The 24420-nt window shown below is 39.7% G+C and overlaps 2 protein-coding genes across 10 annotated transcripts in view; one reads left to right on the top strand and one right to left on the bottom strand.

The window, feature by feature from the left end:
• Window positions 1–8568, bottom strand: part of CPNE3 (copine 3) — a 112322-nt gene extending 103754 nt beyond the window's left edge. Inside the window, exons 1-2 of one of the 2 annotated variants that reach the window (XM_075705897.1) lie at window positions 8554–8568; window positions 7994–8101 (exon numbers count right to left, since the gene is read on the bottom strand). The gene's annotated coding sequence lies outside the window, so the exon portion shown is untranslated. Of the gene's footprint in view, window positions 1–7993; window positions 8102–8553 lie in introns of those variants that run through there. The other variant, XM_075705896.1, reaches the window with a different exon arrangement.
• A 339-nt stretch (window positions 8569–8907) lies between these two features.
• RMDN1 (regulator of microtubule dynamics 1) lies at window positions 8908–23852 on the top strand. Of its 8 annotated transcripts, none has more exons than XR_012830829.1 (10): window positions 8908–9057; window positions 9552–9663; window positions 12952–13039; window positions 14774–14933; window positions 15632–15721; window positions 16370–16425; window positions 18470–18557; window positions 20200–20230; window positions 20710–20850; window positions 21451–21486. XR_012830829.1 is itself a non-coding variant. In XM_075704945.1 (10 exons), exons 1-10 carry the CDS (start codon window positions 8908–8910, stop codon window positions 23702–23704), a joined length of 948 nt encoding a protein of 315 aa, XP_075561060.1. In that variant the 3' UTR covers window positions 23705–23852. The 8 variants fall into 8 exon arrangements, 7 of the variants coding, with proteins under 7 accessions (XP_075561060.1, XP_075561063.1, XP_075561062.1 ...); XM_075704945.1 differs by lacking the exon at window positions 20710–20850 and adding an exon at window positions 23666–23852 and having other exon boundaries at window positions 21451–21584; XM_075704948.1 differs by lacking the exon at window positions 20710–20850 and adding an exon at window positions 23497–23659 and having other exon boundaries at window positions 21451–21584.
• Window positions 23853–24420: the final 568 nt, after the last annotated feature.

Here is a 24420-nt window from a genome sequence, read left to right as displayed (position 1 = left end):
ATTGCTTTCCTGGCTGCCAGACAGAGCTCGTTAACAGTCAGTGGCTTTGCCCATAGAATCCAGTGCAGACCAGTGCACGACTCCTTAACTGCCGTTTCCAGAAAAACAACTTTCTGCTGACAGAACGATGCCCTAATACCCACTGATGCTGCAACAGCAAGGATTTTCATGAAATTCAACAGAATTCAAACTTGAATTGAGACATATTTCTCAAAACAGTCAAAATTTTCTTGCTCTAACTTCCCTGAAACTCATTATTATTATAAGACCCTGAAAGGACTTGTAGCCGTATTTCTTTTGTTAAAGTAACGTTTCCAAAATCACTGGGAAATGGACAGCATCCAGTCAGCCTAAAAATCTGGTCAGCTTTTTCTACTTAGCCTGTGCATGTGTGTGCATGTCCCACTTCTCTAACATCACAAGTACTTTCTCACATGAATAAGTCAATTCTGTTAATTACTCTCCTCCATGTCACTACCCTCCCACTATGCATCTAATGTGGGAAAAGAGCAGATTTAGCAAAAGACGTGCTGTGCAAAAAGGGTCCCTACACACACAGAGAAAGGAAGCATAAAAAAAGCCGCTTCCCTTCCCTGAAATGCAAATGCTGTTGTTTGAGACCTAATAATTGTGTCCATATTAGATAAAAGACTTGTAACAGAAACATGCATTTATCCAGGTGGAGGATACTCAACTTGAAACCCAGATACAAAAGCAAAACTTCCCAAATCCTGAGATGGTCCTTTAATCTCTTCCATTTCCAGTTTTGCAAAATCCAAGATGAAAAATAATGCATTTTCCTCACAAGTTTTCAGAATATTAGGAATCAATATATGTATAATGGGTTGAAGAGGTCTGTAATACTTCTAATGCATTTCAAGAAATAATTTTGCTATTTTACGTGAAAAAAAGACAACATGATTATGCATAATACCAAAGACTGATGTTTTACAGTAAATAGTTGGATACAATCTGATTTTCAATAACATTATAAACATTAAAAGCTAGTAAAATACTTAGTAGTGAGAAAAAAGTCATATCTCATTAACCCAAAACAGTATTTACAGTAGTGAAACTCAGAACATAAACAAGATACTTCTCTTACAACATCACAGTCATTACAGAACTTGCAGAGGGCACACCAATGCTTCACATGTGTGAACTCGGAAGTCTTTTAACAGCAACAGCTGTTGGAGCTTTGCATATGCTGCACAAATCCTCATAATCCCATACTGCACAAAAGGAAGCATGACTCCAGCTCCACCCAATTCTCCTCATGTCTGAAAGCCTGTGTTTGCTGAAAACTTCCAAAACAGGTTTGGGAGGTGGGTGGTAGGATTCCTAAAGATGATAAACATCCTCAAGGATCAGAGTCACTGCCAGGTAAGTAGGCATGCTCTGTTCAATGACTTGGATACAAAGCCTGGCAAATTGCAGTCTCTTCAGGATGGTGGAAATCAGAAATCGCGGCTGCACTACTACATTCCTTCTTGAAATACCATTCTAGAACACACTATCAGATCTAGTAGGAAAATTAGATGCAAAATATTCTAGATATGTGACTGGATTACTTGCATATTTGGGATACTGGAATAACATTACGTGGACAGATGATACCGTTTGGGCTCTGGTAGGATAAGCCTTGACTGCCAGTAAGTTACATCACATAACAAGAGACTTACTTATTCAATTAGTTATTGTTATGAAAGTAACTATGCTCTCCAGTGGCCAAATCAAAACTTCTGCTTTTCTCAAGCCGTCAACTGTTTGTCCTCCATGTAGGGTACACCACAAAGTGAGGTAAAGCACACCAGAATGGGGCCAGATGATAGCTCAACAGTCCTTTTTATTGGAATAGCTTTTATGATCACAGGTGTGTATGAGGCTCTTAAAAAAAAACACCAATAATTCTGGACAGGAGAAGACTTAAAATTACTGTATAAACTGCACTGCAGAACTTCTGACATCCAGACTCTGAACTGCAGCAATGTACAGTCACAAGGGAGATACTTGTTCCTGATCCTGTGCCACGTCTAGGCTGCTCAAGACCATGACTAGGTCAACCAAGTATATTACAACTCCTTCTGCTTGAGCTGTCATTATCAAAGCAAAACTGTAAGTCAAGGACTTGTCTTGTCTTGCAGTTTCACCATTCATAATGTTCTTTGAATTCTACTAGTGATTCTACTGAAGGCAAGCAGTGTCCACCAAATAACCCAGCCAATGTCTGCTTTTCAACAGAAACTGTAAACATGGCATTCTACTTGTAAAGGAACAGATCAATTATCAGAATAATCTTCTAACAGAGCACTTGGGAATTGTCAGGCTGCAGCAATCCTGTCAATGCTGCGGTATCACAGGAGAGTACAGGCTTGCCCAGATAACCTTCCAGAGTAGTACAGTGATGTGTTCGTAACTATAGGTGCTTCCCAATCTGACAAGCAGAAACACATGACGACAAAAAGACTAGTGAGGTGAGCACTGCTCTAGCTGGGTTTGGTATCACTGCCTTTAGTCACAAGTCTCAAAGCTGTTCTGATGCAAGCTATTACTGTCATAGAGCCTTTCTTAGTGTCTGCGAACTACTAATGACAACAGACCAAAAATCCATATTTTGTAGTTACCTCAGGGCCCAGATGGACACAGAAAAAGCAGGGGAAACATTTCAGAACTTGCTAATAAAGTCTATCCCTGATCAGGTAATCTTCTAGCTATAATACTAAACTTAAGCATTTTATGTAAACTGTGTGTCAGACTGAAAAAGTCAGTACCATATACAAGCAGTGCTCCAATCCTTCCTGGATTATTAAATATTTCCCATGAACCCAGGCAGATGACAACATGGAAATAAGTTAATTATTCAGATAGACTATAAAAATGAAAGTCTCGAAGCAAGCCTAAACCTGAAATAATGCACATAAAGCTTTACTGTCCTGAACATTCAGTGTGTGCAATTGTTCAGTCTCTGGTCCTTCAGACGGAACTAAGATACCATTTCCTGCACATAGAAATTTTTGTCGCAAAGATCTCTAGGCCTGTATTCCTTAGAACCTCTTTTATTGCATCTCAAAGCAAGCAGTAACGGCACTTCTTGCAACAGCCTTTCACAAGAAGGGTTCTGGTGAAGAGCTGTCACAAAGGTGGACAAAACAAGATTTAAAGGAAAATAACCTGGGAGACAACATCCATCTGACAATATAACCTGCTCAATCCATAATCTCAGCATAGTCCTCTAGCATCTCTTTGTAACAGTTGCATATGTAAAGAGCAGAGAATGACAACAAACTCCCAGAAAATGCCATGCCTGCAGCAAGAAGCTGACAGTGAAATTCTGACAAACAGATCCTTCTTTCCACCGATGGCGCTCGTAGTGACACAATTTCTAGTGATCTTGGACTACATGTACATAAATTATAATTTTGTAAATATATAAATTTTTTTAAAATCTCAAGGTAATCCTTCAGTTCTCAAGGAAACCGACAACCTCACAGGAGCTGACATGTCATAGAAAGTTACAAAGGCTAAGATTGTTTCATAACCTAATTTCATCACTGCATTGGAAAATTAGAGGCTTTTCTAAAAATCATACCTCTAAATCTGAATTCTGGCTCCTCTCTTCCTCTCTCTTTACAGGCAACACAGCTGATAAAATTCTCATGTGGCTCTAGTGGATGTGCTCACAAGTTTAACAGAAGCAGCTCAAAGTAATACATCTCGAGTCATTCTGTAAGTATTTGAAGAATCACACAAAACTTTGAGCGGAAGCTGTATCTTCTCACATTCACTGTTTAGTACGCACAAAGGAATTATTCTTAATTGAACAAGTGAGTTTACACTGATAAAACCCTAATGACCACAGAATTCATTTTACTGGGGATTACGCCAAACAAAAATAAGAGCTAGTATTTAAGAAAGGCATATGAGTGTATGAGAAGGGAGACATTATTTTCTCTATGGGAAATGAATCATCTATTTATACAAGCTTCCTCATACTCAGGCAGTTCTAATATTTATCTACTGGACTAGTAGCACACAAGTGTAACAAGTCAGACAACTATTTGTAGGTAGTTCCTATATATAAAAGTCTATCATTAAGTTGCATTGCCAAAGAACATATTTAGAATCCTATTTAAAAAAATTCCACTGCACAGACCAGAAACTACTAATTTGAATTCTAGGATGCCTGTTCACAAGATGACTTAGAAACAGCCATTTCTAAATATCCATCTGTTGACCTTTTTATTCCTGAATATGCACGTTCACCCTTTAGGCATATCTTTAATGCTGAGGGTTCTTCCCATCATCTTCCTCGCACAAAAGTATTTTAAGAATTTTGGGTGATGTTTTGATCCAAGTGAGCTAAACTGTAAAAGGTATATTGTGCCCTGAACAAAAAAAGTAAGAAACACAGATCTCCCGACTTCAAAATTTAGCTGTTTGAAGCAGACCGCATTCAACCAGATGAAAACATGTTTCCTGCATACATGTTTTATCAGAATATTTTTATGTCAATTACTTTACGGAAAACAATCTATCAACTATGCAATTTGAATAGTATCTTAAATTGTGTATTCTTCATTGCAATTGCTCTGTGTAGAGCCACTGACTGACTTTACATAATTAGCATTATCCAGAAGAAAGAAAAACTTGTATCTCACTAAAACTTGCTGAGTTTTACTGCAGAAACAAGATGCAAGTGATCACATGTTTTAGACTAATCCTTCTTACAGTCCATTTCAAGTCTGGCATGATGTAACACTTCACTGTTTGAAATACCAGTTCTTAAAAATGAGTTCACGGTAACTTACCTCAGAGGTCTGCCTCTGGGCTTCTCGGACGAAGGCTAAAGTTTCAACAATAGCATTAAAATGTGAAATGAAAGGAAATTCAAACCAAGAACTGTTATTCCCATATATCAATCAAAGTAACAAGTTTGACTGTATATCTTTGAGGAACTACAGCTCTCCTTAAAATAAATAACCTGTTCCAACAGTTTTATGTGTCCATGACAGCAGCACTGTAAAGATTATTTATGGGAAACTCAGAGTCTTTGTTAGAGAACAAAGTACAATATAAATCACATATTTAAAAAGTCCCAGCAAGAAAAGCCCTTTAAGAGTTTAAGAACAAAGATCAGATTACCTTTTTTGTCCTATTCATTTAATGCTTTTTTTCCAATAAAGTGATAGTGCTTTTAAGTAAGGAGACCAAAATCAGTGGCTTGCAAGCTCCCAATGTGGCTTATGCTCTAAGAAACCTATGCCTTCCTACACTGCTAAAGGTTGCCTAAGAAAAATCCATAAAAAGACTATCCCACAATGGTCTGGCATATCATTTTGTATCTCAGTATAAACAATAACACTAACTTCAAATTGACAATCGCGAGATTACACTTTACTATAGCCCAGATGTATTTCAAACTTTCCTATAGGGAAACCAAGAGCTCTCCAGTCACCTGTCCTTCAATTCTGTATCACAGCAGCTACCTGCACTCTGCATTCACTGTGCCTGGGAGGCATCATACTACACTCTGCCTGGACATAGGCAGTGATTCTGAACACAGGCACACAACAATCATGCTACTTCCTGGAACCATCAGATTATTGCCCATGTGCTAATCACCTACCGTGAGGACTTCATAATAACCATCCTGGATGTGAGAAGCACCAGAAGCAAGTTTCCACCACTAGAACTAATTCAGCTGGCTTCTAACTGTACCTTGGACAAAGCATTTTGTGAAAATGTGCACTCGATCCAGCTACAGGATGGGAAGCATCTACAGGATACAGTCGCCTTTGAACCATAGAATAAAGTACAAAGCAAGTGATCCAAATCATTAAGGGTATTTCTTAAACAGAAGCTCAGACCCAGTAACCCAGCCTGTCATGGTTTAGCCCCAGCCAGCAACTAAGCACCACGCAGCAGCTCGCTCACTCACTCCCCCTGCCCCAGTGGGACGGGGGAGAGAATCGGAGGAGTAAGAGTGAGAAACACTCCTGGGTTGAGATAAGAACAGTTTAATAATTGAAATAAAGTAAAATAGTAATTATAATAACAATATAATAATGATAATAATAATAGTAATAACAATATACAAAGCAAGTGATGCACAATGCAATTGCTCACCACCCGACGACCGATACCCAGACAGTTCCCGAGCAGTGATCGCTGCTCCCTGGCCAACCCCCCGTTTCTATACTGAGCATGACATCACATGGTATGGAATAGCCCGTTGGTCAGTTTGGATCAACTCTTCTGGCTGTGCCCCCTCCCAGTTTCTTGTGCACCTGACAGAGCATGGGAAGCTGAAAAGTCCTTGACTAGTGTAAGCAGTACTTAGCAACAACTAAAACATCAGTGTGTTATCAACATGCTTCTCCTACTAAATCCAAACCACAGCACTATGCCTGCTACTAGGAAGAAAATTAACTCTACCCCAGCCAAAACCAGGACACAGCCTCAAAACTAGTATGTTCAGAAATCCTTCAAACGCTTAATAATGCCATTTTTAAATCCCTGAGCAACAGCATCTCATCTAAAGCAATATTAAAGGCAAACCAAAGAAATTAAACATGAAACAGTAAAGAGCACTATAATTCTACTTCCTGTCTACTTGTTTCCACAAGCCACACCACAACTTCAAATGTGATGACAGAAGTGGCCATTATCAATCTTAGCCTACTTGATCCAAGAATAGAAGTAACTTCGTTGGGTTTAACAGGAACTAATACCTACAAATACTAACATGATCATGTATTACTTATGTTGGAAGAGCACCCTGACTTTCACTGAAAAATAAACAGAATTAATAATGAAGGAAAAAATGTATCTAACTACTTAACTCCCTAAAGGTATTTCTTAAAGGAAACCATGGTAATGACAGCATCTGATTCTAAGTCAGAATAAGGGGTGGGGGGGGGGGAAACCCCTAAACTCCACCCCAGGTAGTAACATTAACCTACCCATGGAGTTGTTATACTAGTTTTATTACCCCTAGAAGAAGGATCTTTGGTGGTGTTTGTACAAAACCGCTACTATGGCTTCCCTCTAGCCTTAAATTATGAAGAAACATTAATGCCTTGGGCGTAACACAAGGCTATAAAAACACTGTGGTACAGCACTCCTACCTTAGAATTCTGGCGGATGACATTTAATAATGGCTTGGTTAGTCAACCCTCCAGAAATGGACTTTTGCATTCAACAACTGAACTAAAATTAGTCTGACGGCCACATATAATGGATTTGTATCAATTAATTCTGAGATATTTAAGACAAACATACTTGTTGGAAAAACACTGCATTCTCCCTAACACCATAACAGAAAAACAAAAAGACCTCTGTCTGGTTCTTCTTGCTCCTCTACACATCTTTCTTGGTTACTTTGTTTTTCTTCTAATGCCTCTTCATGTTCTGCACGCCCTTTGAAAAGTCTGACCTCTGTGATTATACATATAAAAAGTTAAAATTTAAGACTTCAATTTTAAAAAAAAAAATAATCTGGGGTTAAGTTTGATTCTAACTACCGTCACTAAATAAACTGGTTTGTACCACCACAGAAATATCTTTAGCTTGAACATTTGGGGACATAAAACTCCCAAGAAAACAAACGTTAAGTTCTGGAGGCAGGGTGACGCGTATTAGCTGGAGGATACTTAATGCACTTTGAAGATACGAGTATGGAGGCAAAAGTGAAGCGCTTTCATATTTTAACATTTTCCTAGCAGAAGAGTAAATTATTACAACATGCGTATCAGCTAAGGTTTGCCTTACATGTATGATGCAACTGCAATGAAGAAAGAAAAAAACACCACCCACTCTAAGAGCAGCTCAGGAAGAACGGCGTATGTTTTTTTAGGAACGACAATGACTCCTGACAGCCTCCTTTCTGGAGGGTGAGGGCGTTTTTCAGAGTCGCGTTGCGCCGCCACAGGGACCGGCTCGCAGGACTTAAAACGTCTTGGCGTACGGCTTCAACCTCACCGAGTTTTGCTACCTGAGGGAGAGCGAATCAGACGACTGATTCCCCGGGCTCCGCAGAAGTTCCTGTCCAATTCCGCGCAGAGAGCCGCCTGTCCCCGGGAGCAGGAAGCGGGCCAGCCACCTGAGGGGACGTTTCACAAGAGGAGAGTGTTAGGACAGCTGCGAGCCGCCGCCTGCGGCCGGGGAGGGGCGGCCGCCCCAGCCCAGCCCAGCCCCGCCTCGCCTCCCGGCCCCAGACCCACCCGTCCCTCCGCTGCACCAGGCGGCAGCCCTGGCCTGCGGCCGGGGCGAAGCGGCCCAGGCGGGCGGCAGCTCGAAGGAAGGACGCGCGGGGGGCGTCAGCTCCCGCTCCCCGGGCCGCAGGGGGAGCAAACCAGGCGGCAAAGGGACGGGCGGGGGGAGGACTCGCCCCTGAGGCACGGGTAGGCGACAGGGCCCTGCCAGGCGACGGGCCGCCCACCCCAGGCCCCCAAGGGCTCTGCCTCGCCCGCGGACAACGCCCGGTGCCGCCCCGAGCAGCGGCGCAGCGCGGAGCGGCCGCAGCCCCTCGCCCCCCGCGGCCGGAGCCCTCACCTGCCGGGGCCGGCGACGCCAGCGCCCAGGCCCCGCACCCCTGGCGCCCGCGGCGGCCACGCCCACACCGAGCGGGCGCGCCCCGCCCCGGGGCCGCCGCGGGCCAGGGGCGCATGCGCAGGCTGCCGCACTGCCTCACGCCCGCCCGAGGCCGGCGGCCTGGCTGGGCTGGGCCGGGCCGAGGCGTGGCCCGGGCCCCGGGGTCGCGCAATGGCCGGCGCTCGGAGCGGCAGCGGGCTGGCGGGCGGAACGGCCGACCGCCGCCCTTGTTTCCCCCCTCGCCCGGGCAGGGCTGCGTGACGGACCGGTTCCTCCGCTGGCGGGGGGGGGGCGGTGCTGGTGACGGCTGCTGTCATGGCGGCGCTGGTGCTGGCGCTGGCGCGGCCTTTCCGCCGCGGCCCCGCCTGCCTGGGGAGGCTGCTCCGGCGGCAGGCGGGAGGCGCGACGTGCGGCCCCTGGGGCCGGGGGGGGCCCGGTGCCCGCCGCGGGGCCGGCGGCAGCGAGGTAACCGGGTTGCCGCTTTGGGGGGGCGGCGGGCGCGGCCGCTTCCAGGGTGTGTTCGCGGGCGTGTGGCCGCCGCTCGCCCTCCCCGGGGCCTCTCGGCTGGAGGGGAGGGCGGCGGGCGGAGGGAGCAGCTGCGGAGACTCCGGCATCGCGGGGCGCAGCGAAGGGCTGGTTCGTTTTTGCAAAAGCTGGGATCCCTGTGCTCGTTTGAAAACCACAAGTTTGCCTCTTTTGCTTCTTGCCTTGTGTTTGCGCCATGTCGATGCTTTATTTTCAGTCTAGTGCTCTGCTCGTATTGTAAAGCGTAATTATGAGCCCCTGTTGAAAAAATTTGAAAAATGCCCTGTTGATGATGTGAGGTTTTTTCATATGAAAGTTCTTTTTAAATTTTAAAAGCCTGTTCAAAATCTGAAATACAACTGGTACTAGAGATGAGAAAAACTTTAACTCAGTGTGACAATGTTTATTAATACATATGTTATGATCCCATGCAGGTACTTAGGAAAAGCCTTCAAAGGGGGTTTGCGCTCTCATCAGGGTCCTTTTTGGCTTTTGAAGCTCACAAGCTGATTTCTGGCTTTGCTGAGGTTCATGCAAGCTTCAAAGGTATTATTTTCAAATTCTGAAGTCCGTAGGTTATTCTAATATGAAACTTAAAATTTTTAGTGCCAGACTTATGTAGGAAAATGGTGCAATGCTTTTGATTTTCTTGCTTAAGACTGCATGCAGTGTGTTTCCATGACAGGATGCTTTTGAATTGGTTCAGGGTAGCCTTGTAGCAGTTTAACAAGTGATTTTTTCAAGTGTCACTGAAAGCAGATCTAGTAGCTCATCCTGTCTAGGATATAACACATGCACAAGGTCTATGATATCCAACTTGTTGCCCAAGCTTTAAAAAACTTACTGAGAAAGATGTGGCTCAGTTAGGAATGCAGACCAGACCTTAATGAATTTCTAGAAATCTTAGTTCAGATCTTCGGTATGAACACAGTACAATTCCCATTTAATCTAGTCAAGCAGCACTGAGGTTGCATTTCAAACGAAATTGAGAAATGTCTTGTATTTTTGTCACACCGAGAAAGGGGAAGAAAAGTCTTGCTTTAGCTACCAGAAACAAATAGAACGAGTGATAAAATTTCCTTTTCAAGATCTGAATAAATATAGTCTCACTGTTGGAAGAAAAGTACTATTATCTTAAAAGGGGATGTTGTTGCAGACTCAGAACTTGTCTGCCACATGGTAATTAAGGGGTTTTGAGAGTAAGCCTAACTGAATGGAGAATGAGCCTAACTGAAATGTATGCTTACCATGTAGATTAGATAGTAGTCAGCTCAGATAACCTGTCTCTCTGTCTCTCTCAGAGGAACATCTTAGATGTTTATGCTTATAGAAATAAAAACTCAGACAACAGACTTCTGAACAGATAAGGAACTGTTTCATTTGCTGTAATAGAAGGAGGTTCAGTGAATAGATTTTTAAGATAGCTACTCGGTACACAAATAAGAAAATTTCCCATGAGGAACATAAATAACACTACTTAGTTGCCTCTTGTCTTTTTTAGTGCTCTCACTTGAATCTGGCATTTACATTGCCAAGAAAAGCAATGTGAGTGTGCTTTCTATATGTAGTAGATACGGTGAAAATAAGAGTAAAAAAGAAATACCTGAAAAATACTCTTAAAGAAATAAAAGTCTAATAATTTACATAAAACAGCTGGTGGGAAGTGTGTTCAGAAGTTTGAGTTCCGAGCATTTAGTCATTAGATATGTTAGTAGTGTTCAGGGAGTCTCAACAAGCAAACATAACAGTTTACTGAAGATAATACTGAAGATATGCAATGAAGCTAATCTTAGACGCTAAAACCCAAAGTCCATGTAGACCGTTATCTTATCTTATGTTTGAAATGGTTGATAGAAGGTATTTAGAGATGGCAGGGTTAAAAATTATCCAGGATGCTCTCTGAATCTTCAGTGATTTATATTCTAGGATCTTTTTAAGCCGAAGAGAAGGATTTTGTGTTTAGTAGCCTTTGATGTTTTTTCTTCTCTGCGTAAAACTGTGCTGTTGTGAAACGTCACTACCATATTCAGTAGATAACTTTAAAAAAGAAAGCTTATAAACACGATTAATTTTTACGAAGTGTGGGGGGTAAGAGCTTATGTTTTAACTTAGAAGTTTGATCATGGACCCAGGACTAATACCAAAGAGACGAGAAGCCTAGCTGAAAGTTCTGTAAGAAATTAGATAAGACTTTTGACTTAAAAGATAATTTTTTCATGTTTAAATGTTGGCAGAAGAGTAAACTCGGAGTTTGTTCTTCTCCTGTACAGTTATATACTTCAGTAGAGTTACCTACCTGCTTCCCTTTGGGTATTTTTCCTCCTAATTCTATCTGTTCTCATGCTAGAATCCTGTATGGTGTGGTGTTTGATATTTCTGTTTCCGGAATGCTGTTTTATGTACTCTCTCTATATATTATATTTATTTACATATTTTATGTTCAGCCAGCTGTGGAAATCGTACTCCCCCATTTCTGTTGTGTTTTAAAGTATTCTCTAGAAAAAGAATTAACGTATCATAAGAACAATGGGTACTTAGTTCATAAATGGATACTCTAGAAAGCCAATTCTGATTTTTCAAATTATTTTTGCTTTTAGTATCTTGAACACACAGAGGTTTCAGTAGATGAACTGTATTTTTTGGAGTCATGTTTGTGAAAATCTCAAGGACTTCAAGTCAGAAAACCTTTGCGCAATGTTTCATTTTGGCTTGTTGAGTAAGATAATGGGACCCACTCAATCTGCAGTCATATTCTGGCAAAACTATGGAACCATACTGAATATTTACTTTTTTTTCTTCATTTTTATTATTAGATTTAAATTCTGTACATAAACTAATGAAGAGGTTATTACTGTCAGATCTCTACTGCATATAGAATCAGAGAATCATTTAGGTTGGAAAAGACCTTTAAGATCATCAAGTCCAACCGTTAACCTAAAACTACCAAGTCCACAACTAAACCACGTCCCAAAGTGCTGCATCTACATGTCTTTTAAATACTTCCAGGGATGGGGACTCCACCACTTCCCTGGGCAGCCTGTTCCAATGCTTGACAACTGTTCCCATGAAGAAATTTTTCCTATCCAACCTAAACCTCCCCTGGTGCAACTTGAGGCCATTTCACATTTTATGTGGCCAATCACATTTTATGTGGATTCAGTAATTAATATTAAAGCCTGAAAGTGCTAGGACCTAAATCACCTCTTAGAACTGCATGATTTCAAAAGCTTTGTCAGTTTATTTTTTAAGTTCCTGACCATTTTTAACATTTCTTCAATTCTTTGTACTAGCTATTTTTTGAGCTCTTTGGTTTTTGATGTTAAAATAACTAAATGTAACTTTTTGAAGAGTACTATGTCTCTTCAGTTGTTTATAAGCCATCCATTTGTCTGCTGTATGAACGTTAACAAATACACACAAAGTATTTATTTACATGTCCTCCTGGTCATATTTTTCATACTTTTTTTTTTTCCTACCATTTTCACAAAGAAGAAAACAAAACACTTCTAGTAGTCTAATGCATTGAGAAAGACAGTTTTGAATGTTAAATCCATTAAGCATCCAAAGCTCTGTTGTTGAAAGCTGTTTTGTAGTTCTATGAGACAGGCATGTTTTCAGCACTGTTTCTCCTCCTAGTTGTTCACTGTAAATTTAGCTTATACAGTCCTGCTGTGCATGTAAGTTGTTTGGAATGATGGCCTAGAAAGGAACTACATCATTTGGTCTTTGTGTTTCACCTAGGTTGTCTTGCTCTAAAATGTTTTGTTTATGCTATAATGTCCTAATTAGATGTAATCTGTTCTTCTGTTTCCACAATCTTAATTGCTTCTTAAGTGGAAGAAGTTATAGAGCAAGCAGACTACCTGTATGGGAGTGGAGAAACTGAAAAGCTGTATTGGTTGCTGGTTCAGCATAAAAACAGGTACTTGATTGCATTGAGACATTACTATGACTTCTTTCCTGTGCTCTTCTGTCTCAGTTTTTCAACTAATGTTCACATTGTGGTATGCTGGAGAACCTTGCTTTCATCCTTATGTAAGTAGGAAAGAAGGACTCATGATCTTTTTCCTCTTGATGGAAAAATGAATGAAGAAAGGACTGGTAGGTGTAGGAGGTGAGGGTTAACACTCAAGTTTTTCAGTCCTGCAAAGGAGGTTTTTTTGCTTTTGTTGCTCTAAGAATCCTTTAAAATATTATGCAAAAACTCAACACGTGTCTACACATCACTAAATGATCAAAGTACCTAGAATTCAGGTATTGAGGATTTTTGAGAATCACTGTTTCATTTCTTTTTTTATTGCTGACCAGCTGTTTTTTTCTGTTTTCGTTTGTCTCATGTTAGGATTTGAGTCTGAATAAAAAAAGGCTCCTTACTCATGTAGTTATGTCTTAATGGCACAAAACATTATTGATAAGTGAACTGGGACAAGCTGTTTTAAGAGAAAAGCACAAAATGCATTGCAAACTGAGGAGTCCATTCCTTTGGAGGAGACAAGGCATCTCACTCCTGGAACATTTCTGGAGGAAATAAACTGTTCAGTTGTTTTCAGTTCTTTCCCTCTTCCCCCGCCCCTCATTCTTGCCAGGGGTGCAAGTATAAAGGCTGGGAAGTTAAATGAAGGTCCTAGCCTGCAAGGGGTGTCATGTCATAAGCAAGGTGTAAGCTTGCTGTTAGGTGTATAGCAGTACTAATTATTCTGTGAGGAATAATGATTCCAGTAGCAGTACTTAACATTTTTGTGACTTGGCTGAAAAATAAGTCTGCTAGTTCTGTGTTACTGTGTTGCTTAGAGCAGGACTGCTGCGCTGTGAGCAGTGACTCAGTTTTACTCTGGATAAGAAAACTGGCTTTTATTGATACTGTGAGTTTAGCAGTAACTCGTATATGCTTTTAATATTTTTTGTTTCTGTTAGTTTTGACTTCAGTATTCCCGGTTTGGGGGGGGGGGGGGCAGTTTTATAGCCAGATTTCTAAACTTAAATGAAATATTAAAGTCTCTATTGAAATAGTAAGCCAAAATTAAAATGGTAGTTATCTAAAAGTATAGTAAAGTGCAAGCAGTGTTTCAAAACAGTATGTTAACAAAATAATAAATTCCCTTATTTTTGGCTATAACATACCATACACCACCATTTGATATAGTGATATAAATAAATATATAAACGTACAGCTTTATGTCGTGGTGGTATGGCTAATCTATGGGTTTTTTCACTGCTGTTCTAGGAAGAATTTCATTATTTAGGTACAATTATAGGGAAAAAGGTACATAATATTTTAAACATTCCTAGTAAACATTAATATCATATCAGTGGAATGCTGCAAAAAATACTGTCTAGCTAAGAACAAACTAATCCTTGTTTTCCTTCTGGTGTGGTACTATTGAATTTTTTGAATCTGCACCTTTTTTGAGAAGACAAAGTCCTTTCCTACAGATATGTTTGCTTCACCGACCAGAATGGCAGAATGAAGGTATCGTCAGACAGTCTATAATGGAGGGCTTTCATTTGTTGTTACCTTGGGGTTGTATAGAATGAGAGATGAAATACTGTTGTCTTATCGCCCACTTGAGATACATGTTCAAAGACTGGTTTAAGACCTTTGCTTGCTTTGTTTCCATTATTGCTTTAAGATGTTAGTGTTTCTGTTCATAACTAGTGATGATGCAGAGTTGTTATGGCGGCTGGCACGGGCATCACGAGACCTAGCTCAGCTTAGTAGCACTTCTGCAGAGAAGAAAAGACAGCTGGCGTATGAAGCCCTTGAGTATGCAAAAAAGGCACTTGAAAAAAATGAATCAAATTTTGCAGCGCACAAGGTGAGCCAAGCAAAATAACTGGTATCTTGTTCTTTGATTTCTGCCAGTAGAAACTGGAACAAATGTCATTGTACTGTTTCAGCAAACTTCAGCATAATTTAACTTTTCAGTTGAGAATGAGTGAGATTTCTAATTTGCCCTAACTTTTTTGGAAGATCAGAGTTCAGACACCTGCAGCCAAATTTCCTGCATACAGGAAACAGGAACTGGTTAAATGTGTGCAGGACCATGGAAAGAGATGACTGATCAGGTTGATTACAGCTGATGCAATCAGCTTACCCTTCTGTGATGTAGCCTTATGTTGTACATATGTTGTACAAATGTTGTACACGCCCTACATTCAGCATGCTGTGTCTGGGCACAATAGTAGCCCTATAGAGTTTCACTGGAAATACTTCAGGCTCTGGCTTCATTCTGCTCTTTTTTTTTTTTTTTTTTTTTTTTTGTGCTGCTTCTCTCACAGGCCAGAGAGCTAACAAAGTATAGTCAATTGTGTTGGTATCTTGGATAAGAAGATGACATTGATTCCCTTACGTGTGCAGACCAGCAGGTTGTTCTGATGCTGGCTGAGCTGTTCATAGCAAATACTTCTTGCCTTGTTATCACTAGTGTTTTGTGGGGTTTGTTTTTTTTTTAAATTTACTATTAAGAGCTATAGTGCTGTATTAAATGTTTTATTTTTGTTCTTTGAATTACAGTGGTATGCAATTTGCCTCAGTGATGTGGGAGATTTTGAAGGAATCAAGACTAAAATTGGAAATGCTGTTGTTATCAAAGAGCACTTCCAGGTAATGTAAACAGTTTTTTGCATATGACAGAGTTAATGCATCCAGTATGTAGATTGTGTGACAGTTGTGAACTATTTTGGGCAAAAATTTGCAAGTGTACTTCTGTTCAAATCTCCTGGTGACACTTTGGGTTATTGTGACAGTCCTGAATGCCCCAGCGACAAGGACTACAAATTATCTCCAGCAGTAAACTAAGTCCCTATAGAAAGGAGTCTTCAAATAGCTTAAGTGCTTTTGACACCTCTTACGACTAGACAAAATGTAACTGTGCTATTGAGAAATGGATGTGTGGCCGTCCTTTTAACTGTGGATTGTGTAGCAGTAAAGGACAAATACTGGAGAAGATAAAGGACTACTAATTTTATATCATCAGAAATTATATCAAAATCTGAACACGCCAAGTCTCATGTGAAACTCTTAATGACCCACTAAAGAGAAGTGCTTAGAAATCTGTCAGTGTCTTCAGTTTTTTTGGCAGTGAGCTGACGTAGTTGTGCTCTGAATAAATACTGTATCACCTTGACATTCTACACACTGTTAATCTGGTTCAATTAACAGTACGATAACAAGTCTTCTACTTCAATGTATTTTAGTCCAAATGTGGCAGAACAACTTTTTACATCTTGTGGTTTTTTTCTCCCTCACTAGAGAGCCATTGAACTGAATCCAAAAGATGCTACAACAATTCATCTTATAGGCATTTGGTAAGGTGTACTTTCAAATAGAAGTTAGTATGTGGCAAAGAAAAATGCCAGAATATAAAATGTCTTATGTAAATTGCAGAAATGCTTGGAATAACTCAGCGGTTTGTAATTAGCTGATGCAAACATGAAAGCCTGTTGAATGGGTATAGGATGTCATGCCTTGAAAAAGTCTAGCTTTTAATTCTTACGCAGTTCAAAGAGATGAAAACCAATTGTTCATTCAATTTCTTTGTTTTACTGTGTGGAACTATTAAAAAAACACATTTTGCAGACCTAAGTATGTTTCTATAGCAGACATCAGAGATTGTGAGCACTACTCATTTTTTTCTACTGGTGTGAATGGAGACAAAACTCAACACTGAATTTACGTTGAATTTCAGTGATGGCTGCAACTTAATACAATCTGTGTATAGTGTAAAGCTATCAAAAGTGAGATGTGTTCCTAAAATACTTCCGTTATATTACCTGTCATGATACTGTATTTTAAAAGTTATATTTAAGGCAGCTTATAAATGCATATGCATTACCAAAAGTCTCTGAAATTGAATTTACTGCTCAGTGAAATTGGTACTAAGAATTACTGTTACATAGTAGGCAAAGGGACTGGAAACACAACTCTCCATACTGACCAGGGCATTCTGTGGAAGCGGTGTGGTTGAAGGCAGTATCTTTTAGGTGTTAGTCAGAGATTCCAGACAGCATTTCTGGTTATTTGTCTGAAAGAGACCAAAGCTGCTACACTGTTCTACAGGAATTCTCTTTAAGACTGAGAGATTGAAAATAAATAAAGCCAATATATTTGTAGCTTAAAAAAAAAAATAGAAAAAACCACAGCCCCCTTCTCTATGTTTTTTTTCTGGACTCTTGAGTATCAGAGTAAACTACAATCCAGAGGTTTTTTTAATTAGTTTACAAACTTACTTTGGTTTTTCAGCACCCACCACTTATTCCCACATGACCTAACAATTGCAATAGTCCAAATTTCTAAACAGAAGCATATGGTACCAACTGAATGAGCCTCAAGGTCAGTACTTAAGACATTGTTCCTAAGGAAAATTAGAAAAGATGATCAGAAATGTGAGATTATTACAATAGTAATATCCCCATATTGTATATTTAAATATACTTGCTATTGAATCCCAGAGCATCTTGCTCTGAAACTGGGATTTGGTATCAGCCAGTTCTTGAGTATTTTTCTCCTTTCTAGTCTATCCTGGCTTTAACCTCTTTTATTGGTATTTCTGATAAGGTGCATCTGATGGCAAAATTTCAACTCAGACTGTGTATTCCATGCCTTGCTCCCCTCTCCGAACACTTCCATATTTGCATTTATTAATTTTTTACCTCCTCTAGAGTGCTCTATTTTACACAGTGAATAATGTTTTTATACTCATCAGAGGGTAATAAAGTGAATAGCATTGTTTAACGGTTACACTTGGAATGTTCTATGTATTTGAACTACTTAACAAGTGTTTAATACTTTCAGTGTCTCTGAGATAGGTGACTGATTACCTTTGTTATTTAGTAGATAGGAAAACAGCATAGAATGGCCTAGCCTGGAACACAGTAGTTTGATTCTTGGGTTTATTTTCATTCTTATAGATCAGAGTCTTTCAGGAATGTACTGCAGATCTGCTTTATATTAATAATTGAGAAAAACAAGGTAGTGTTGAAGTAAGGCAATGACATTACTCAGTTGTGCCGTTTTTGCAAATACATTAGAACAACATCAAATGCACATAAATAGTTAAAATAATTCAAGCTCAAAAGCTGTCTCATGGTTAATAGCCGTCTCCAGTTTTGCCTAATGTAACAGCAGTTCCCAGTAAAAGACACACCAAAACTTCTTTAGCAGAGCTATGCAGCAACTTCAGATATCTTGCTATTTTGTTGTACAGTTGTAAGAACTTGCTTTTAGAACTTGCAGTATGGCTGGAGTTGTGACTCTTGGAAACAACAATTATGACATCCAAGCTATGACAATGTTACTTGAAAACAAGAGAAAAATGTGAAGGGTATGTACAAGTGTTTCCTTTTGCTCCAGGTGTTACTCCTTTGCTGAAATGCCATGGTACCAAAGAAAAATAGCTGCAACACTATTTGCCACACCACCAACCTCCACCTTTCAAGAGGTACAATATGAAAATGTTTCACAGATTATTATTCCCCCAACAAAGCTGCTGGTATACTTTTACTAATTTTCCTCACAAAGCTGACCTGTGCTTATGGAATAAACATGGACTTGCGAGTTTACAACTGTCATTAATAAAATGAGACTGTAACACAGGAGAGTGAGGGATATCTAAAAACATAAAAATCTCTTTTTTTCAGCTGTGGTGCACACAGAATAGTGAAAATTTTCATGTAGATTGTGCAGCAGAAAATAACAAGCTATATATAACTTAGTTGGTATTTACTATTATGATCTATTGCAGATAACTGTCTGTACTAGTTCCAGTGCTGATGATTTATATGGTGGTGGTATACCATGTACTTACTTGACAGGACTATGAGAATTTTTCTGTTTATATTAAATGCAAAAAGCAACAGCTTGCTTTGTTACTTACCGTGAACAAATACCTTCTCATCCCCTGGCTACATATAGTGTGGGTTTTTTTCAGTTGACAGTATTTTTGTTCATCTTTGCTATGAAAATTCCTGCTGTCATACAACCTAAAACATACTGTCCAGATGTTTATCTTCTAGGGTGTCTAACACAGTATGCATCTTATCTAAACACTTGTACATGTATAGAAACTTGAAAATTAAATTGGCAATAGGTAAGTTTGCAGCTGTTGTAATCTTTGTTTGTTTAGATCAACCAGTAACTGGCCTGCTGTGTTTTGTTCTTTTAAGGTGGGGGGGCCAGAGTCACTAGAAAGTAGTTCTAGAATGCTGCTTGCTGTTACACAGAAAGCAATTTAAGCTCTGATTGAAAAAGAAAGAAAACTTTTTAATGGCACGTGAAGCTTGTAAGTTTTGCCAAAAATCACTCTTAGAAGAATACAAAGTGTCAGCCAGGATTTCCAATACTGCAGAATCATGCTAGTCCTAGCATTGAGTTCTGTAGCACTTAAAGTGGCTGAAGAAGCAAACTTGTCCCAGAACCTGTAGTTGAGCCATACTAGTAAGACTTCTGCAGTTTCAGTACAAAATCTGTTTTGTAGATATGTCCACGCTTTAAGTTCTCTGACAGTATTTTCCCTCCAGCTAGTAACATCAGAAAGAGGTAGGAATGGACTGAAATTTTTCATGTGCAGGATGGGAAACTAGTTGAAAAATGTGTGTTGACTTCATAAAGGTTTATTCTCAAGTAAGAGGATACTAACTGGTGCTCTGTAGGAGCGAGTTCTCCCCGAAGTATTTGTCAACATTAATGACCTGAATCATAAGATTTGTTTCATCTATTAAATTTATACATGAGAACTGTCCGGGGGAAACTGCAGATATGCTGGACGGTAGAAATAAAATTCAAGATTATCTTGACAAGTTGAAGACTTGAAAAGCATGATCCAATTTGCTAGGGACAAATACAAGGTACTCTACTTATGGAGGAAGTTGCAGGGGAATAGTTGCATAAGTACCAGTTCTGTTCAGAAGATGTCAAAACTGATTGTACATCGAATAAGAACCATCAACTAGCATGCTGAATTAATAAAAATAAGATCATGGACAAAAGTCCTTCAGCTGTGTTAAGCATGCGCAAAGGCTTTAGTTTGACTACTGTGTTCAGTTTATTCTCCATTTTAAAGAGGACAACCTTATCTTTTGCAGGCTCTTCGTTACTTCCACATGGCAGAGGAAGGTAATACTTCTAGCTTTTATGGACACTAGTATCTTTTATGAATGATGACTTGCAATAAATCTCTAGCTTTCAGTATTATCTTAATAGCATATTATCTGCTGATAAACATATCAGCCTGTTGTGCTAGTCAACGCACTAGGCTGTTAGGTTGGAATGCTTCATTGGAGATGTTACAGGTTTACTATCATCACTTAGTGTAACATGAGGGTTTTTTTTCAGAATAAGTATTAAAGTGAAATTTGTACCCTCGTTAGTAACAAAGTGCTCTTCCCCAAGGTGTTCAACTGGAATGCAGGGGGAAGAAGCAAGCAAAAAAGGGAATTGTATGTCACTTTTTCAAAATTTTCTTAAAGTTCTAAAGTCCTCTGAGAAAGCGCACTTTTTTATTATTTCAGAAGCTGTTTGGATCAGAGTAGTAATCTAACTGGCAGTAAACCTGTCCACATGTAAAAGAAAATACGAACCTATTATTTCTCCAGGAGTGAAGCCATAAGCAAAACTGGCTAGCTGAAAGATAAAGGAAGACAAGGGAAGACAGTGTTCTGTGAAAGATTTGTATATAGTTAACATCAGTGAAGTTTAAAGGAAAAGTTCATTGTGTATCTTCCCCTGGATGTCAGGTAATGCAGCTGTGAACTGGAATGGTGGACTGAGCAGCAGAGAAGGCTTGTGGTATAAGTATGAACAGTAGGCAAGACTAGTCTTTAATAATGATTGATAGCCAATGCTTGCTTTATAAAAGCAACTCCTTAAATCTCTCCTTAAAAAAAGTTAAATGTGCATACAGACAGTTTCAAGTTTTCTTCCTGTGTAGCAAAAGCTAAACTAATATCTGTATGTGCGTGGTCTGAAGCTAGGAAACGTGCCCTTTACTTCCTTGCCTGTACTTGCAAAGCTGGTTGCACTGCCTATTGCACCTACTAGACCCAAAAAAGCACAGACTCTGCAAAGCAAAGCTGTTACACATTAAGCTCACTGCTTTGCTCTTTGTGAGGAATCTAGTTTCATTTAGTATATTAACCAACAAGTTGCTAGCTAATGTAACTGTATGAGAGACCGAAATCTACCAAGTGGAAGTTTTACATTAGCTTCCTTCTGATCTAAAGCCAAAACACTATTCATCTTTTCCATGATAAGTATTTAAAGGAGTGACACTACATCATGGCTTTGACAGTATGCTGCTCATTCTCATTTAAAGCTCTTCTCCTGTCTCTATACAGTTGACCCAAATTTCTACAGCAAAAATTTGCTCTTTTTGGGGAAGACATACTTGAAGTTAAACAATAAAAAGATGGCTCTTCTGTGGTTAAGCAAAGCGAAGGAGTATCCTGCACATACAGAAGAGGACAAACAGGTAGGAAGAACTGTAATAGTACAATTAGATACTGTAACCAACACATGTGACATCACGGCAGTGGAATGTTTTATAAAGTTAACTCAGAGTAAATTGTAGTTCAGCACCTATATTCCAGGATCACATCCAGACACCAAAGAAGTCTAGTATGTTGGTAACTGCCTCTGAACATGATGGTTGGAAATACTCTGCTTGTAATAAAGAACTGTCATGCTTTCTTCTTCAAGATGTTTTTGTAGTGTTAACAATGACCTACTCCTAACTGTGTTGTTGAAGTTAAGGCAGGCACCTGAGCCAACCCATGTCTATGTGAGCACAGATTCACTTTTCGTATGCCTAAAACTGGAAAGGTTGAAATCATATTTTGGAAGGGCTAAAAACCACATGACCAGGAGGAATGAAAAAACATGGATGTATCAAAAACTTGCTAGATCCGTAAAACTTACCATTGCAGTCCTTTCAGGCCCCTAGGGAGAGATGCAGACTATATCTGAATTGAGACAAATGGAAGTAATGTATCTTTGACAGCAAATCTCCAATGCTAAGGTGACACAAGGCACTTAACTACCCTTTTGAACTGCTCAGGAGGATCCCGGTTTGGATGGGTAGGCATCTGCTTCCTACCTAAACACATAGAGTACTTCCAGGGGGATAATCTGTGAGACTTGTTCAGACATAATACTGCATTGAGTATAAACCACAGCAATTGCAGCTGTCTTTCATAAACAATCCCATTAGCATCAGGACTAACAAAGCCTGATTTCCAATTGATTTTCCTTATGGTTGATTGACCTCCAATTCAATTAGCATTAAGCTGCAGTGTGAGATCATGCCTTAACTGTTACAGAAAACATCCAAATGTGTTGTGGCATTCTGAATATCCTAATTGTAAGAAATACTTTGGTAGGATTTTGCACTTCACACCTCAGGAAAAAAACACTACTCAGGTTTCCCTCTGTAGATTCTCTAGTAAGGCTCAAGCTGTTTCTCCCAAAAGTGAGCTCCTTCAGTAACACCTTTCAGTAGAAATATGAGTAAGCGTTCCCATTCCTCCACTGCTTTTCAAAATGGATAGGAATTTAATAGCCTAAAGGAGTAGTGGTCTCAGGCATGTATGAAATTGGTCAGTTCTTCTGACAGTTACTAGTAGCTGGAGGCACACGTGAAACCAGTGATGACAAAAGCTTGCTCTTCTTTAGAAACCACGCAAAAGGAGTCAGTAGTGGTTTTTGTGCAGTAGTCAAGTTGTTAAACCACTTATCCACTGCAGCCGTGCTTGGCCTCCTGGTACAAACATCTGTTTCCTTATGTCCTAGAAGGGTGCAGAGCTGCTGAACTGAGAGGGGTGGTATTCTCTCCATTCTCTGTGTGACTCTGTGGAATGCAAAATTCATTGGGAACTAGACTTGGTAGTCCAGTAACAAGGAAACTGGCCTGTGCAAAGAAATGGTAATTCTTGTCTCTGCATGTGGCAGAGGTAGGCATAAGTAGGTTTTCTGAACATCTTTTACCTCTGAGTATCTGCAGTATCTGGCTTACCTGCTTGCTCTGTCAGGGCCAGAAGTTTGTTGGGTTTTTGGTTTGGTTTTTTTTTTTTTTTTTTTTAATATAGATGTTAGAGGTCATATTCAAATTTTATTAGATTTTACCCTAGATTAGATTAGAATCCCTAGGCAAAGGGAGTCTCAGAAACAGGCTTCTCACACTTCCTTAGCCACTGTCCAGAGTTTTAAAAAGCCTCGGTTGGTTGGTTACGGTCAGAAATAGGACAGCTTACTACATGCTACTGCTGGACTACAGCAAATGAAGAGCTAATCATCTGTATTCAACCCAAATAAACTTCCTATATATAGTAAGTGAATTACACTGAAGGCACTGGGTTAAGTGGTTTTATTCCCATTCATGTTTCAAGTGTTGAGCATCTCAAACTACAGAAGAAAAATGACTCGTCTTAGGAGGGTTTACAGAACTGAATTTACAGAACTGTGGTGAAACGCTTGGGTGCTTGCATGGTAAGTTCTGCTAGAAGAGCCTATAACTACCTGGCACTGTTTCGTTATGAGTGTATTTATTTCTTTCAGGTACAAAAAGAAGCTTTGGAGTTGCTTAATTCTATATAACAAGACAAGATAATGGGAATTCAGTGCCTCAGGTTTGAGCGTCATAGGAAAAAGACCCCAAATACTACTTTGGTTTATTGAAGCTATTAATAAAAGTATAGCCTAACGTGCTAGCTCCACCTCATTTCAATTAAACTGTCAACTAGAACAGTTTCATTATGTGATCCTGTCTGTTGATTTATATGGGAATAAAGGGCTTCATGGACAAGTATATATTGGAGGGGAAAGGCTGGGACAGTGGTTGTGCAGGTATTTTTTTACACTGTTCAGCAACAAGTTATGTATGAGGAATAATAAGAAACATGACTAGCATAACTGGAAAGAAAGGAGGTGTAGGGCCATGACATAATTATAAACCTGCAGTTTTTTTCTAGAGCGTTCTCCTTCTGTGTGGTTCAACGGCCTTCAAGAGTAATGTATGTTCACGTTATTAGATGCTCCTACAGATTTCTCATTAAGGCTGCACAAGCAATCTTAATTCCAATACACTTAAATGCTAGTGTTTGACTTTGCAAAAAATGCTGTGTTTTTTTAAAAAAAAAAAAAAAAAAAAAAGTGAAGCAGGGAACACCTAAGAAAACCCTGTTATGGGCGATATCAAGCATGTGCAGGGAGAAGCTTTCTGTGAAATACCAATACTTATTTGCAGGTGGAGAGGCCGTGAACTCTGAGGATTTAGTGGCTGCATAATGTTTCCTGGACATAGAATCATAGAA

This window comes from Pelecanus crispus, chromosome 2 (assembly GCF_030463565.1).
Source record: "Pelecanus crispus isolate bPelCri1 chromosome 2, bPelCri1.pri, whole genome shotgun sequence".
In the NCBI taxonomy this organism is placed as follows: Eukaryota; Metazoa; Chordata; class Aves; order Pelecaniformes; family Pelecanidae; genus Pelecanus; species Pelecanus crispus.
The sequence above is the reverse complement of the archived record's forward strand: the minus strand, read 5'-3'. Positions and strand labels throughout refer to the sequence as shown.